The following is a 19,162-nucleotide window of genomic DNA, read 5'->3' on the forward strand; positions in this document are numbered from 1 at the left end:
TATATGTAACGGGACTATGCCGGGACCGGAAATTTTGTCCGTTATTGAGAGGTGTCTGCTAATTAGAGGTGTCCGTTAAGAGAGGTTTCACTGTATATAATGTTAAGATGTAATGAATTAAATATGTAAATAAAAAAAAAAAAAACCAGTCAAACTTTAAAAACCATAGTTCCAATGCTAAAATGAAATTTAATAAATAAAATAAACTAATATTAAAAACAATATGAATTAAAAATAATAAAAATTAATGATTGACTAACACAGTAGATTTATTGTTCCGTAATATAATATATAGTTGAAGTCTAGGTCACTAAAATAAATAAAATATATCGTACTTTATGTTTTTATTTCTTTATTATAAAGAATAATAACATTTTGTTTTAACAAATATACATAGGTATATATAATAATTGTAGTTACTATACACAATGATTCATCAAGTATATTTTCTATTACTCGTATTATTCTTAAATAATGTATTTATTCAATTTTTAATTTTTGGAATTTTTAAGTTATTTAATCACAAATAATATTTGCAAATAACTGTTTAAATTACATACAATCTTTAAGGAATATCGTGTAGTGAAACAAACTTTTAAAATTTTGAAATGTTTAAATCAAAATTCGAACAATTATTATAAAATTGTAATAAATTAATATTGATTATTATAACTTTTAAATTATTTTAGCTCCCATATTTTAACAATTGGTTATCAATTATTATAAATTATTTTTTTTTATGAGTACTTAAAGATTATTAACTCATAAACTAATAAATTACTCGGTAACATTTTAATTTATTTACATTAGGTAACATTAAAAAAAAAAAAACATCTCCTTAATAATACAAAGGGAGGATCACTTTTGAATAATGTTTGTACCAACATTGAACACTCTTCAATTGCATAAAAAGAATCTAATAATTAAAATAGAATATTTATTTATAAAAAAATAATTTCCAAAAATCAATACTTGAATAAATTCATTACCTATTAAAGAAAAATAAAGGGGAGAGTATTGAGCAGATTTGGCGAATCGCTTTGTATAATTTAAATAAATAATTGATAATTGTCCATAAATAACATATACATAATAATTATACAGCGAGTTTACTTAAATAAGTAGTAGTTTACTTAACATTTCTTAGTTGCCTTAAGTTATAATGGTATACAAATTCATATTAAGTCTATTTGTTCACAAAATTACTTTTGTTCCAAGGAAAATATCTATAGTTCATTAATAGGATTCGTTTGGGCTCAGTTGTACTCTACAATTCCTTCGTCTCTGAACATTCTCAAAATGGATGAACCGAAAAAGAATATCGCAAGTACTACGTACAGCACGGTGTATATCAAAAACTGAAAAATAAAATTGGTTTAATTTAGTATCGCATCTTTAATTCTATCTATTTAATAGAGTTTTATATAATTTAATCTAAGATTATGCGATTAAGAATTGTCAACAATAAATACATATAATATATAGTAAAAAATATAACTAAAAAAAAAAGCGCATTTTATTGCGTATTTATTTGTGTATTACTTGTTGTGCTATGTTAATCTTAATAAAATGTCCTTGAATAACTCCGTATATAATAATGGTATTGATGCATACAGCAATGAAAGTATTAAATCCAAAAATCAATCCGTAACATTTTTTATTTAATCGCTTAGCAACTTCGGATCTGAAAATTAAAACGATCAAGCATTAGTATTTTATTAACTTAAAATTATCCTTTTTAATTTGAGTTGTATATAGTTTCATTGTCCTGTGTAAAAGAAATTAGGTGAACAAAATATTAAATAATAATAATAATCTATTTTAATACACTTTTAGATAGGTAGGTAACTATTTAATGCGAATGGAGATATAATTTTTTGGCATAGATTTGAAAGATTTAATTTTAAGTTAATAATTATATATGTACAGGTATAGTAGGTATGGCTCGAGTATAGTTTATAATTATTCATATCCATCTGTTTGAAAGGGTTATACACGGCGTATAGCCGTATAGGTATACATTTTTATGAAACTGATAATAACCACAGTGTGCTGGTAAATATGTTTAATGGTTGTCGAATATCGAAAAACAGTATAAGAACTTAATTAATAATATACACATAAGACATATAGATAGTAGAATAATAATACTATACATATATTATATTATGAATACTCCACTAACAAAATATGCATTATACATATAAAATTTAAGTCATACACTCATATTATGATATGTATAATCTATGGGATGAAAATAATTAAAACAGTTGTTATTGAAAAATAAGAAAAAACTATAGTTTCTGATGTACAATATTGTACAGGTACTTGTGAACCATCTCAGATCCTCAAATGTCTTTCATACAGTCTGATCACCTATTTAATGTCCTATATACTGCCTGAATACCTATGGTATACTTTAAACGACTTAAAGTCCTATAATGTGTAAAATAGTATTGTAAAACAATTTTCAAATCAGTAGTGTAGCTATACTGCTATACATTAAAGCGCCCAGCAGAGGAAAAATATTTTTTTCACCATATTAAATAGTAAAAACTATACTCTTTGGTGTTTATACAATACCATTTACGGTCATATTGATTGAATTTTAATTATTATTTGTCGGCCCAAATAATAATTGATCACCGCCATTAAAAACCAAAAACTTTCACCCCCATAAAAAATATTTGTACCCCGCGATAACAGCCTCCGTCCCTTCTGCGGCAGCTATATATCACTATTTAAAACCCATACGCGCGTAATAAACTCACTCGGCAATGGTTAACATAGTCTGATACATCATTCCGTAAATTATGTAGAAAGCGTAGATGTACCACAAGTTTCGGCAGTAAACGCAACATAACAACACGATGGCGGCAATGATAGATCCAATGGCAAAGAATATGTCGCCAACGGAATACCAATTCCACTTTACTTTGCTTATAGTAAACGCAGAGAGGGCACCTGAAAAATAAATTCTGTTCAATAAAAATAATTTTTTATGCAATACAAGAGTGACACTATAATATATTATATTTAGAAAAACTCGAATGTTTTCGTTCGGCAGCGATGGTTCATGGTGTCTACGGATTGGTCGTCATTTTTCCCATACAGTCTTGTCGTAAAAAATGTTGTTGCATTTTTACTTAGAGTATGTAGAGCAGAGGTGGCCAACAAGAATAGGTTCGCGGGCCACATAGATAAGTACAATGATAATAAGAGTCAAAGTGTTTATAGACACATTTTATATGATTTGATAATTTTTTATAAGCTAATACCTAAAAAATTGAAATTTATAATCGAATTAAGTAAATTTCGATTTTGTAAACAAGACGTGAGCCGTATCTGACAATGACGAAAGCCACATGTGGCTCGCGAGCAGCAAGTTGGCCACCTATGATGTAGAGTATGTGTATATTTATGCACAATAGTTATACTCATGAATGCACTTGGAACGTAGAAAATAAATTAATGTCTGACGATTTCACTTAGATGTACTACAGATTCATAAGTGGGTTGAACCTTCCAAATAAAGACTAATTTATGAAAATTAAAAGCTTGTCAACTGATATATTTGACTACTGTGACACAATCGTATAGACTTTATATACGTATAATGTTTATAGACTCAATGTAGTTATAGTCCCTATATAATATATATATATTTATAAATGTATTTAACGTATTCAAAAAATATTATATTTTTGCAAAGATTTCTTTCACATAATTTTAAGTTGTTATAAAACAACATTTTTCGAAAAACTGTATGTTTTACTAATTTTTACCGTTTTTTTTTTTAAATTACGACATACAATTTTAATTTCATATTTCTAAATAGAATATTGTTTGGCGTATATGCATATCGATTTATCAAATATAATTTATAACGAGTAATTTATTAGTTATAAGTATTTAAGGTTTATATTATATGAGTGAAATAGCAGACCAAAATTTTTCGATGTACCCTTGTATCACTCTAAAACACACCGATCATTAACTGAGCTTTAAATACTTATAACCTATAAAATATTTGTTCAAGATTAGATTTTTATGTATCAAAATTTGAAATACTTCAAAAAACTATTTTGTTTTAAAATAAACAATTAAAATGCACATAACTAAAAATTTAAAAAATGATTATGATAAAAATATATTAATTTTTGACGATTTTAAATTATGTAAATATTTTCTAATATAATATATAAATATAATATATTTTTGTCTATTATTTTTTTTCAGTGCACAAAAAATAATATTTAATGCAGATCAATTTGTCTCACGAGATAATTAAAGTAATTTAAAATTACTTTAGATTTCTTGTAATAAAAAAAAAAAAATAACGACGTTTCCACAATGGACGGTCGCATCAAATCATGTAATATAATTTCTCCCGACTTAATAATAATTATATTTTACTTTACACACCGATGAGAGTGTTTAGAGATTCCGCCGCGCCGTTGTACAATGTAAACTCGGTATCTTCGTTTTCTTCCAACACGTATGTGTAAAGCACATTTATGTACGCATACACCTGTATAATAAATATTTATTATGAACTACTACACCAGTAATTTATGGACATTCTATTAAATTATAACACGTGTATTATAGTACATTATGCGTGTATACAGCTGGTGTCGTATTATAGATGAAATAGATGGTATGTACATGTCACCGAGTGACATGTTTGATCGTGGTATTCAAATCGCAAATAATTTACTTCAAAATAACTATTAAAGATTTTGTGGTTGCGAGGGAAATAAATATTAGTGGGAAATACGAAATTCATTATATGAAATACAAAACAAGACATGATTATATTATCTTATATCGTTTAATTCAGAGATCACCAATCAATATTTTTAAAGGCCACTTTAGAAAGTCGAAAGTTTTCAGAAGTCTTAAAAATGTAATGAAATTATGTTTATCCAATAAAAGTAAAGGAAAAATCAAAAAAATCAAATAAAAATTAAATAGGTATAACCCTCATTCAATTTATCATAGAAATTTCTTGTTTGAGGGCTAGATAATTTCGACTCGCTGGGTAAATTAATAAATTTTCAAAAGTTGGGGAAGTAAATTTTTAGCCCTGATGTGACATGGACTCAATTCGTTAAACATCAGCGCTTCAGTGTATATACAATTAAATCGTTTAAATTATTCGCACACATCTATACTACACTATTTTATAGTATAGAAATATGCAACGTTTTTCGTTCTATAATATTATATATATTATTTATACTAACTTGTAAGTAACCACCCATCGCCACTGCCCACCAAAAACAGAGCTTACAGACGTACGGGTCGGAATACGATTGCTTGAAATCTTTGTACAGCTCTTTGACCACGCTGTATTCCTCTTCAACTTCGTTGTTTTCGTAATTTTTGATTTTCTATGGATGTAAGCACAATATTATATGAAAAAATACAAGTATATCAGTCAGCGGCATTGTCAACACTTAACTTTTCTTTTTTTTTGAAGGGGACTAGAGGGGTTCCTAATAATTAGTTATATATGAGGTGGTTCATCTATAGGATCACTCTTAAGTTTGTTATAATATGTTTTTATCATTAAATTGGCGGTATTTAACATAATAGTCTTTGCATCAAACAAACATGCAAATTACAAGTTTAAATACACATTTATATCTTGTGTAATACGTTCATAGAACACTGAAAACATGTTTTGTAAATTTTCCTAAAATTTTGGGGAGGGTTGCAGTCTCTTTAGAACCCCCTTGTCCGCCACTCATAACACAGTCAATATACTTTGGTAGTTCTACTATGAAAAATATATATTATTGTAAAAGTGATGTTGAAGATTTTAAATAGTTGTTATTTTATAAGCGTATCAGTTATCAGCAATCAACTGTTATTATGGGACCTTGGCATGTTTTGATTAAATATCCAGTTGAAGTAGTTACGCAAATAATATTCAATTATTACAGTATAATATGTGCTATTAAACAATATACTTCACCGATAGTCGTACGTCGCCTATAATAGGTAATACGCCACGTATTAAATTATATTGTTTTTATTTTTTGAGAATTATTGAAAACCATATATTTTGATAATGATGCGTTAGAAAAATAAGTAGGTATTTAAATATTATTGTTTGAGAATAGTTTAGTATAAAAATATAAATATTATAACATTTATAACTCACTAATAAGTTTTTACTAGGTATTACACGTAATATTATAACACTGCCTAAAATATGTTTAAATACGTATTATAACCTACAACATATTATGTTATAAATTATAACACTATAATATTGTCGTATAGCGCTGTAATTTCTTGCGTTACATACCTCCTCATTGGAAGCTGCTTCAATGCTCAGCTGTGAATCTTTATATTTTTGTGGGTTGTAGACAGTGACGGTGGATTGTCCCATCGACGTTTCATCGACTTTTTTCTTATTGGGGAAGTAAAGACTATACTTGACTTTTGGTAAGAAAATTGCCCATACGGTTGTAAATGACATTCCTATAAATATAAGAAGAAATTTTAGTAAACACGGTAGAAATAAGGTACAATAGGTACATATTAATATATTATTTTATACTATGGAAATTAACTGTAAGTGCGTATACAATAATAATTTAAGTATTAAAATATATTACACATTATCTAACCATGATAAAAATGTTCTCTCGCTTTGCTTGAACAAACGTTATTACAATTTTATAACATTAGGTCAATAGATAATATTACTTAATTTTTAAGTTTTTTATTTAATAAATAGTTAGTCAAAATCATAAAAATTTAGAAATTGTTTGGCACATAGATTTTATGAATTATTCAATTTAAATAACTAATTTTTTTATATTAATGTATATAACAAATTAATAAATTGGGTAGGTAGCTAAAAAGTCCAAACAGTATTTCCTGTATATTTTAATTTATTTGTATATTATGTTCTAGCGAGTGGTCTTAGGTCGTTTTTTTTCACACGATTTGTTCGTGAATAAATTGTTTCTTAGTTAATTATTTATTTAAATATATTTTATATTAAATTTGTCTACTATTATTGTATTCTTTTTATGAAGAAGATTCATAAACCTAAAATATTTAAATTATTTTTAGGGATTAAGAAGGCCTTACAATATAAGACCTTGGTTAAGCTCCTCCCCTCCAACAATTTTCACCAATGTAGCCTGTATATTAATTAAATTTAGCCATGATCTGTTTGAAAAATTACTATCGACAATTTTAATTTAATTTTCTTATAATTTAGTTAATTTGTATAGATATCAAGATGTACAATTTTTAATTATAATTGAGCAATTTGTGAAGAAGTATATGCGTTAAAGCATCAACAATTAATAACTTTAAACGGAACTATACAGGTTTTTAGCAAATAAATTTAACACAAATATTTCTTTGAGTTTAAAAAATTTGAAAATTTGAATTTATTTTTAATGAAAAAATATGAATAAAATTAAATTTAGTTTGACTGACAAATTTTATTCGAATAAGAAAATATGTCTTAAATCAGCGATTCTTAACCAATGGCCCGTGACCGTCTAGGGGTCCGTGATCGCATATCGGGGATCCATGACAACTTTAAAACATAACATACGTACATTAATATTTGACATTATTACAATACCTATTGTTGAATTTTTATTTTTTTTTTCATGTATAATATATCTTATTATATAAAGAGATCTTATTTATGTTATTTTTTTTATGAAAAATCAAGTGTAACAAAAATAATTATAAAATATAAATGTATATGTTTTGTGATGTCTACTTGTGTAATTTTCAAAACAAAATAATTACTTTAAATTTGGTTATGATAACATGAGATGTTTTGTAAAAAAATAAAGTATTCGAAAAAAATTGGCAAAGGGGTCCTCGATTTTTAAAAACCTTTGGTCAGGGATCCGCGATCTATAAAAGGTTAAGAACCACCGCTGTTTTAAATTATTATATCGTAGTAGGTATATACTCCGTTATCAGACAGATTTGACTATTATATGTTTATTGTTTATAACATTATAATGATTATCAATATTATTCGGCAAACATGAATTATTATTAATCCTTTATCTTTATCTTTTATGTAGGCTTGTATAACATGTAATATTACTAATGTGTATAATACGTGATATAAAATATTTTTTTTCTTCATTATCAAACGTTCAGTTGTCTACAATATATCATACAGAACATATAAGTTTATAACTATACAGATAGTTTGTTTTTTTGTTTTTAATAAGTAAACAATGCTTTACGTAATAAATATTGGCCGTTGTCATTGTTGCAGTATGTACATAATTATGTACAGAATGTTCCATATAACAGTACACAAATGGTCAATGAACAATAGGTACTTATAATAATTTTTAAAAGTTGTAAAACATATGATTTGTATACACAATTTTAACTTTTATATTGTCTTTAAGTTAAGTAAGCGTGAAACCATAATCAATTATTGATTTTTAAAGTAAACATTTTGTTTTTAATTTTACAATTATTCAAAGTAGAGTATATAATTTTTCTTTTTTTTAAAATGTTTATATAGAAATCCCGAATTATAAAAGTATTGTTTCTACTATTTTGATTATTTAAATGTTGAACGGTTATTATTTTGTTAATAATAATTGGGTGACTATTGTGTCTATTCATCGATTAAAAAATAATTCTCCAAGTGTCAGAAAGAAATTAATTAATACATTTTAAAACTAAACACATAGTACACAAATACACGATATTAATATATTATTATGGTGTTCAATAATAGTGAATAATTTGTATAGTATTTATTAATCTTAATTTCTTAGCTAAACTTGCACTTTATTTTTTTATCTTAAATAGATTAATCGAATTTAAACTTATACATTTTGTAAAAAGGTATAATTGTCGTACATACCTATACAAGTAATACATGTGTATAATTATATCTATAGGTTACTTATAACAATTGAATAATTACCGAGACAATTATGGTTACTTAAGAGTGTTACGACCAAATATTGACAAAAAATTAATAAATAATAATATAATAATATAGTTAGTACTACTAATTAAAATTATGTTTATTATTAACGAATCAATTCAATATTAATGGTTTTAAAATTAAGCTAAAATAATCATTCATGTTATAAAAATTGTTTATTGTTACAGCTGTTTTTATTATTGATGTATACAAATAAAATATGATGCACGTGAGTAAGTAGGTACATGTTATCGGTTCAAAATGTGTCATCAAGTGTAATGCATAAATAAATTCCAATTAATAAATAGATACTCGTATTATTATTTGGAATTTAAGTATAGACTTATATAGTCTGTGCAATAAAGATATACCTATACCTTTTAGTATAAGGTAAATCATAAACGTGTTTACTAAATATATAGAGCTTTTAAATCATTTAATTAAATACCTATTCTACGTATTTGCCAAACTTCCATATTAGATTTATCATAATATAGTAATAGTAATGTACATTTCGTAAATTAAACTTTCCAGAAATCTTTAACATAAACAATTATTGTATTTTACTACACACACACACACATATATATATAGGACGTATAAGTTTGATAGATTGACCATAACTTACTAAATAATGGTATTTATATTTATAAAAAGAATTAATGTGACAATATCTTTTTTTAGTAAAATTGTGTGCAAATCAACTAATTTGAACCACATTCTACATCTACATAAGAATGTTTATTATTTATTATTCTAACATAGAAAAAGTAATAACTAATATTATATATTCATGTATTCTAATTTGTTGTAATGTCATTTTTCTCTTAAATAGGTACTGTTGTATTGTTATAAATAAAGAAAAAATAGTATGAATAAACTAAATAATTAAAAAAAAAAAAAATCTTTTCCTTCAATAATTAACAGTAAGTATATAATAATAATTTTTACTTACTGTAGGTCAGAGTGCTTAAATCTTTTTAACTTTTTATAATTTACATAAATACAACTACTAACGAAATTTAGTTTTATTATTTGTTCAAGTTTTATGCTTACAATTATTTTACATGCAATTTGACATGCAAATTATTTTTGTGATTAGACTTATATACCTTACTCGTTATACCCTTTATTTATATCCTATTAAAGCTATTTATTGTTATAAATAAACAATCAAACTTGTTTATGAATACTTATTCCATTTTAAACAGTTAAACAATAGAACCCTATTGGCTAGACGGCTAATACTTTAATTAAAAATGTAAATACTATTTTAAGCAGTTTCTATTGAAAATCTTCATCCTTTAATACTAATAAATTTTAAATACTTGAATCTATGATCATTTTTTAATATAAATCATAAATGTTTGGACTGTGGACAACATTTACCGTTACAGTTGTTATGGCAACCAAACAACAACTAAAATTATAACAAGTAATTTATATAATATTATTATTATTTATATCGATTAATTGTATTTGATTATATTGATTATTTTCTTAATAATTTCATGTAGCTCATTTTACATTGCAGCTACAATAGCAATCAAACATAAATAAATTGTATTTTGTTAGCTGATTTAGCAATACAAACAGTACTTTTTGTTTTTCATATTAAAAATTTTTGCTCTCTATATTTGTTACATTAAAACAGCGACCTCTAAAAATATATGTCCAATTTGATATTTATTATTGAAACGGAAAAAATATTAAGTTTTTATTTCATATTTTTGCCGAACTGTGATATACTCTATCTAAACACCAAAATAGGTCAAATACATTTAAAATGTTATTTTATAATTTTAACTTTCTTTGAACGCACAGTTACTATAAGGTATAACTCATTCAGTTTATCTTAACATTCCAAAACCGGCCGTACGATTAAAAAAAAAAAAAAAAACAGTGATTCGAAAATTAAATTTATATTACGTTGAAAAAGTATCATAATCCCACGGACCAAGGTAAAAAGTGGAATTAGTCATTTCAATATAATATATTTTTCGATTCACTGATTTCTTCTTCTTTTTTTAATCTTAACAGGTTTCGAGTATCAAGATGGACTAGACAGGTTAATACCTACATATAACTATTGTAGTTTATATGTTAGTTTACGCATTCATTTGAATTTTTTTGTTCATCATACTTTTATAATAATATTATTGTAAAGTTTAACAATATTATATCATTGAGATATTCATTTCGGTACATTCAAAACTTTGGCTATAATTTGAATGAATCTATCGATGTAACATGCGTACAAAAAATTGTTCTATATTTACCGAAAATAGACATATACACGAGCGCGTTGTACGGAGGAGTTCCATAAGTGATGGCTAAAATTTGTGACAAACATGATGAAAAAAATTTTCCTGTCAATGTTGCAGCTCTTGCGTGACCAGTTATTTTTTGATAAAATTCTTTTTCTTCTACCATCGCGTATAAGTATCCAAATAAAGCCACTTCAGCGGAAAAAAAGAACCCATAGAACGCCTGTCCAAACTGTAAAAATAAAGATTAAACTATATCGTTGTTGTTGTACAGTTTTAAATGCAAATTTATTCACTTTTTTATGTATAAAATGTAAAGTAAGTATATGCAATTTAAATATTCTTACATACTCTTTAGATTTGTTGTTTAAGAATCAGCGAAATTACAATTAAAATATAAAAAATTAATTTAATGATTATTTATATTGTAATACATATAAAAATATTGACTTTAGAAGTAAAAGACAATATTGGATATCAATTATTTAGTCTTGGTATCTATAGTTTATCACTTGTATAATGAAATCCAAAATATTAAGAATTTAGTATACCTAACTACTCGTCAATTATTTTTCAAATAAGTTATTTATTGTAAAATTTCGTGTATTTTCGATTATTATAATAGTAACTACTAAAAATGTATATTATCGTTAAACAAAGAGAAAATATAAAAGAATGATTTAGTTGTAAAAATTATAATTTTTTTTGTGAATATTTTTTTGTAATGTTATGAAGAATGTGAATTTTTAAAATAACAAGTGTTCTTAAATAAAAGAATCAGTGTATAATAATATAGTGTATACAATAGGAATGTCGAATGAGCAACTGGCAGCTCGCGTACTTTTTTATCTTGCCCATTGATTTTTATTTTTATCGAGCTTTTTTTCCGATTTTCTATAGCCCACAAGATTTTGTAGTTCTAAAAGTTGGTTCTCTAGTAATTTTGAATTACCCATCCTTGTATTAGTATAGTTCAAAGGTTCCCAAACTATGGGTCGCGTTATATTTTTAAATAATACATTTTTTTTAGACATAATATGGTTATTAAAATCGAAAAAGCAAAAAAAAAAAAAGTCATCAGATGGGTCGCCAACATTTAAATAATTTCCAAAATAGATCGTGCCATAAAAAGTTTAAGAAATTTACTTTTTAAGATTTTAATTCTAACTAGTTTGTATTTTTTATATTTTAACATAATCATGGTGTGGAGAGAAGATGAAAGCTCATTATTCCCAACTGGTACGCCACTGCGTATCTACTATAGAGTTTAAATAGAATTATAAACATACTGAATTTACACATTCGTTTAAAATTTATTTTAAACAATTTTAAAGATACATAATACAATTGGAAAAGGGCCCACTCATATGTATATAAAATATAAACAATAAGCACATTTAATAAATGTTTTGAAAAGGTTAAACATACCTAATTAATATCATAAAAAATTTACTAGGTAATTTATTAAATTTACGCGAATTAACAGAAAAATTTTCGTTAATTAAAACGTTTCCAATTAATTGTTATTAATAATTAAAATATTGTGGAAAGTTTTTTTGAAATATTGTATACTAACTTATAAATAGCTATTATTAGTTATTATTTTATATAAGTTGGCTAGAAAACATAGCTCGAAAAATGACATCGAATTTTTTTTTTAATTCTTGATTATTGCGTAATCCTAAGTACACATATTTTCAAATTTTCATTATCTGAATTTTATTTTAATATGTCTATATTCCATATTTAACGTGGGTAATCCTTTACATAAAATATGTGAATAGTTGATCAAACATTTATAGAGGCTTAATGATAGGCATAATTTATGACTATAAAATGATATTGCGTTTAATTACATTTCAGTCATATTACAATTTAATACAACATAACAATATTAATTAATTAATTACCTGTATTCTGAGTTTTGAAGGACTATTTGCTATGGCAGTATAATGAAATACTCCACCAATTCCATCGACAATTAGTACAGGTTTATATTTGACATAATCCGTGACCAAAAATATGATTATGATCAACACAAACATAGAATATGATCCAACCGAATACAACTCTGTTGGTACCTAAAAATTAAATTGTAATTTTATTTAAAATACATATCAGATAGGCATTAGGTAAACATTAATAATTAACACTTTATAGATATTTTAAGTATTTTGAATATATTATTCGGAATTCTAACGAATATTGTTTTGTATAACATTTATATAATTTGTAAATCGGTTGGATTTACTCAAAATGTATTTTTTTTATTCTATATTTTAAGTAATCTCAAATCTCGATAAACAAGTATATTTGTTTATCAGACTCGTTAAATAATAACTTCTATCGATTGTTTAGAGCTTTAGAAACTAGAAAGCGTAGAGCACATGAAAATGTATTATGACGTGTATATCGTAATTATAAGTATAGGAATTAAACTTAAACAATTGCAGCCTACATGAATAAATTATTGTTGCTACTGAATTATAATTTAAGTAATATTTAAGTGTTTTATTTATACATTGTTTGTAAATGTAGACATTAATTTAATATAAATATAATTTATTTTGATTGTATAATATAGTACATAGACGCTAATTTACAATAATAATTATATTGAAAAAATTGTATTGATCCTATTCAATATTGGTACCTAGATGCTTAATATTTGTTAAACTGTTAAAGATTATTATAAATTTTGATAAGCAAAATAAAACAATTTTTTGTCAATATTTAATAATATTTTGTCACGTGCCATCTAAGATTTAACATTAAATTTTGTTAATTCCATAAAAAAAAACTAAATCAATTGTTCTTTTAAGCTACTTAATATTGAAGATAAGTAATTGGTACATTTATTAGCTTTTGATCTAATTATTTTATTGTTTAATAAATGTATTAGATGAATTAAATTTCACAAACTTTGAAGTGCATATGATTAAGTTTTTTAAAATTTCATATCTATCGACTTATATAGAATAAATATTTATTTTTGTATTATTTTATTTTATTTTAAAATTGCCATAAAAAGTTATCCATTATTCTTTTTTCAATATCTTCATACTAATATTATATAATATATTTAACAATATATTTGCTTAATCGGTGTATGCAATGTACCATAAAACAAATCCTGTAGGTTAGATAAGTTTTAGGATACTGGCTCATAAAATTATACAAAGTTTAAACAATTTTATTGAGACAAAAACAATTATATTACGTTTTTACATACCGTGACATAACAATATTTTTATAAATTATAGTTCTCGATTTTGCAAAAATGAATGTGCCATTGTACCTATTTTTAAATAGTTGTTTTATAATGGTGCAATATTATGTTTAGCAATTATAATACAATAATAAACCATTAGTACTTAGCCCATAAAAATGTAAATCACCATACAATTTTTCTTGTAAAAATAATTTACTTTACGTATGGTACATGAATAATTATGATAGAGAACTGAAGGTAACCGAATTTTTAAATTCAATGTTAAAAACTGCTTGGTAATTATTGTGAAAAATAAAAAAAAATATGTTTTGAATTTATAACATTTACGATTTTAACTATAATAATTTAAAAACAAAAAAATAAATATTGCTTAATGTTTTATTTTCATTAGGCCATTGTAAATAATATTCAATAGATTCAAATAGCTATACATTAAAGATTTGATTGAAAAGAATATTGAAATGCAAATCATACAAAATATTCAATATAGATGTTGGTTTTAAATGTTTGAATTAAAATACAATTAACAATGAAAGCAGTTTTGAGTTGATTCATGACATTGTAATAAGTAATTATTATACTTAAATTGAATAATAATTAAACTTCTAGTAGAATTAATTTGTATTAAAATACTATTATGTCTATAAATAATTTGTTATGTAGCCAGGACACCCATAAGGGGGGAGGGGGGGGAGACATTCTGGCCTAGAGTATAAGGGTCCGGGTTTTTGAGGCCTCGTTTACATGAGGATTTATAATATTTTATACTTCAATATATTTAATATCTATATATTATACATTTTATGATAATTGCTGTTTCCCCGAGTAATATTCATTCTAATTTACGTGAAAATAAAGAAAAAACATAAATTACGCCGACATTGTTCACATCCATAAACTTAAGTACCCTGCAATGTGGTCAGTTTTTATCACGAAGTCAGTGATACGATTGTTGCCTACCAAAATTTCGTGAATTAGTTGATTGTATAAAATAATTACCAGAAGACATTAATGGTAAATCTTTTGCCAACTTTTTGCTTTATACGAAATCATCAAATAACCACCAATCATTTTCTCGGAATTGGTTGATTTGGAGTGATAGGTTTATTTTTTTTTTTTTTTTTAATTTTGAAGATAAAATATATAGTTTATATTGTAAACACGATAAGTACCTAAATATGAGTTGAGAAAATAAAAGAACATACCTAAGTTATTTAATTTGAGAAAAAAACCATCCAACCATGACACTTTCAATTTGATTATTTTTATTAAATAAAATTAATTATTACATAAATTCAAATTAAAAAACACTTTTTTCCTTTTTTATTTAAATAATATTGTAGTAAAAATTACATAAATATGTTCAAAATGCTTATTATTCTTGACTTTTAATAATCTGTGGTAAATTTTATTATTGGAAGTTTACTGCATAGAGCTCGCAAAAACATTTAGTACATGGGCCTAAAATTTGATGTAGAGGGCCTGTATATGGCAATACTAATTTATAATAATTTATTCATAAATTAATTTAATTGCACGATTTCATAAATAGGTATTAAAATGTTTTTTATATCACTGGAATTAAAATAATTGTAGATAAATACTACACTCAATCTTCAACTACCCGCCATTAAATTGTTTTAATGAATAATGATATTATTAATAATAAGTAATAACGATTAATACACACATGTTTGATAAATTCTTATGTATTAGATATATGTGTATGATTATGACTCGAAAAATACAAATTGTAATTATTGTATGAAATCTGCTGAAATTAATGAAAAAAATCACATGTTTTGTAAATGATCTTATATTTTGATGATGTTTACTTTACTTTAACTATTTAAATATCTACTTTTTCTATAAAAAAAATTATGACAGTCATAAATAAATATAAAAAAATACACGTATCCTCTTTAAAGTACAAAATTGCGTAAAAAAACTTTAGTTAGGTACTCAATTGACAATTTTTGTGGTTTAAGAAAAATTAATTTCACTATATTAATTTTAGTAAATAAAATAAAATAAATTATTTATGCTAAATTATTTTTATGAAATAAAAATACTTTCTCTAGGAGAGCACAAGACAGAGATCAACGATGACTGTACTTGTTCACCCACGTGTTTATTGTGCGCGCGTATTCTTAACGGTTTACGTTTAAAGCTCAAGTCGGTAAATATGTTATAATATAATACTCTTAAAAGACGAATATTCCTTTAAGACCTGTCACAATTTAGTTGTTCATAAGATAAACCATACAGATAACTTTCGAATTGTTTAAAAATTAATAACAAAATGAGTTGTACAAAATTGTCATCAAATTTATTACTTTAAAATAACTGTTCATCTTCAAATTATTAGCATAGTAATAGCGGGTATATATTTTATGTTAAAATGTAAATAACGTTTTAGCCTTTAGGTAATGTATTATTTATTGTAATGATTAATTTTTTCTTTGAATATCAAATAAAAAATAAAAGTTAAAAATGGTCTTAGACTTGAAAATATAATAAATAATAGTAAATAAATATTAAATACCTATATAGTTTAATATAATAATATATATACTAACATTTTGTTGTTGTTTTGTTTTGAGAAATTTAAATAACCCTTGAATGGTTTAACAAAACCATAAAACAATTATATATTTTAGTTTTACTTTGTCAAAAACAAAAATGAATTAAAAAATCGAAATTAAGTATCAACTACTAGTATAGTATCTATAAGTATCTTATTTTTATAAGATGATCAAAAAATATTAAGAATAATTAAGTATGCGTTACCTGTTCGACTGTACAATTAATGTAAGGACTAGTCATGTATGCAGCATAAAATGGTTCGATAGGTCGGAATTCTCTAGCGAATGCAAACACACCAACCAAAAACGATATTTTCTTCCAATTGTCCATTTTGATTTTAATACTTAAAAACACCTATAACAATTAAATCAGAAAGTTATTAATTAATAATTTAACATAAATTTATAATATTTAATCTATGTCTTTAATTAAATATATTTAATGTGTAGCTAATAAAATAAATAGACAATTTTTCACGCTATGAATAAAATATTGATTATAAGTAAATACAATGACAGATTTTTGGATAATAATAATTATAAAATTATTGAAAACTACATTTTAATTTTATATGACTTAATTTTATATTTGTATCACTACTTTAATTAATTTATATATATTTATGATTGAGTTACATTACTTTTATAATAAAAACATGTAATATGGAATTTGTATAGATACGTAATAATTAAGGAATTAGGTGGATGAATTTTTATATTTTATAACGAAATCCCAATTGAAGTTTTCGCGAATCAATAGTAACATTAATTTTAATATAAAATAAATTTTGTGATACAACTGTTATCGAAATGATTAGAACATCTGTTCAAAGGCTCATCATAACATTATTATTTTTAAATTACATTCAATAAAAGTATAATGCATTCCTACCTAATACCTAATAGTTATTAATCATTTTAAATGTTATCGGCAATCGCAAAGAGCAAATTTTAAAGAACATCACAACCGGCAATAACTATATCTATTTATTTACTAACATATTTCTTATATTAATTGGTACGTGTACTCACTTATTGTTTTATGATTCTATCAATCACATTGAACTGCTCCGATGTTTGTCGATCAGTTTTGCTATATATACACTCGAAACTGAACACGTTAATCCGCCCGGACCGCCCGGCAGATTATGTTTTATAAGTTTTAATACACCTATCGGATATCAATTATTTAAATATCGAAAACAATAATAATATAATTGCGGTGAACAAACAAAAAGTCGAAAGTATAATAAAAAACAAAATCACGTGATTCACAATCACCTCGAACACGCTAACCTGCTAACGCAGGAGAAGTGACCGGATCGACTAGTACAAAATATATGCAACTGTAGTTTAGAGAAAATGTGAATCTCAATATACATATATACCTACATGTGTTTATTATGATAATATACAGAGTGATTAACCAAGCACCATCACCCCCCCCTCCTTTTAATATTTTAATAACGCGTTAATTAAAATTCTTATAATTTTACTTTAAGACTACATTTTCAAACAATATTTATATTTTTTGTATACTATTTAACTATTTAAGGCGTATCATGTGGCGGTACGAATTTTTTTTTTTTCTAATTAGAACCTCCTTTTTCAATGTAAATTTTCAATCGAAGGATTTTTACTAAAAATGTTAATGTATTTGTGAATACAAAATTCAAACGAGTCGTTTCTGAGTTATTATAATATTATAATTAAACTACTATACAGATATTAAAGTCTATAACTTATAGGTATTTAATTTAATAAATAGATTATGATGGTTTTATTATAAAATTAATCAAAATTAATTAATTAAAATTTAAAAATTTATAAAAATTGCGTGAGTAGCGTACACTTGACCAAATAGATATTATTACATATATTTATTATGTTTTATATAAAACTATTATTAAAGACTATTGCATACAATTTAATAACTCAACAACTATTCATTATAATTAAGATTTATAAAAATCAAAGATTTTAAAAGGATTATAATAATAATTAGTGGTTATAATTTTGCATAAAATAAACTCACTCGTGTTAACTAGTGTAAGTATTTGGATAAATTCGTTCACACGCTTTTCTCTACTAAAATTTATTGCACACATTTGCAAAGCAAAGTTTC

At 24.5% G+C, this 19,162-nt stretch overlaps 1 protein-coding gene across 4 annotated transcripts; it reads right to left on the minus strand.

The window, feature by feature from the left end:
* Positions 1–790: 790 nt before the first annotated feature.
* On the minus strand, positions 791–18,369 carry LOC112595061 (thiamine transporter 2-like). Of its 4 annotated transcripts, none has more exons than XM_025340145.1 (10): positions 18,070–18,369; positions 17,243–17,392; positions 13,131–13,301; positions 11,233–11,452; positions 6,320–6,495; positions 5,250–5,396; positions 4,426–4,531; positions 2,772–2,964; positions 1,543–1,684; positions 1,257–1,358 (listed from the first exon to the last, which is right to left on the minus strand). In XM_025340145.1, the coding sequence occupies exons 2-10, from the start codon at positions 17,366–17,368 to the stop codon at positions 1,257–1,259; spliced, it is 1,383 nt and encodes a 460-aa protein (XP_025195930.1). In that variant the 5' UTR covers positions 17,369–17,392; positions 18,070–18,369. The 4 variants fall into 4 exon arrangements, with proteins under 4 accessions (XP_025195933.1, XP_025195930.1, XP_025195932.1 ...); XM_025340147.1 differs by lacking the exon at positions 18,070–18,369 and adding an exon at positions 17,930–18,012; XM_025340146.1 differs by lacking the exon at positions 18,070–18,369 and adding an exon at positions 17,679–17,781.
* Between the last annotated feature and the right edge of the window lie 793 nt (positions 18,370–19,162).

The sequence above is a fragment of the Melanaphis sacchari genome, unplaced genomic scaffold (genome assembly GCF_002803265.2).
Source record: "Melanaphis sacchari strain LSU unplaced genomic scaffold, SCAv2.0 Contig24_pilon_pilon, whole genome shotgun sequence".
NCBI classification, from domain to species: Eukaryota; Metazoa; Arthropoda; class Insecta; order Hemiptera; family Aphididae; genus Melanaphis; species Melanaphis sacchari.

What these genes read in the sequence shown, in the direction of transcription:
- LOC112595061 (XM_025340148.1), bottom strand. Translation starts at nt 17,368, where the DNA reads ATGGACAATTGGAAGAAAATATCGTTTTTGGTTGGTGTGTTTGCATTC. An exon ending in TTAATTGTACAGTCGAACAG is followed by an intron (nt 13,302 to 17,242) that starts GTAACGCATACT and finishes TTTAATTTTTAG; the next exon opens with GTACCAACAGAGTTGTATTC. An exon ending in CTTCAAAACTCAGAATACAG is followed by an intron (nt 11,453 to 13,130) that starts GTAATTAATTAA and finishes TTATTTTTACAG; the next exon opens with TTTGGACAGGCGTTCTATGG.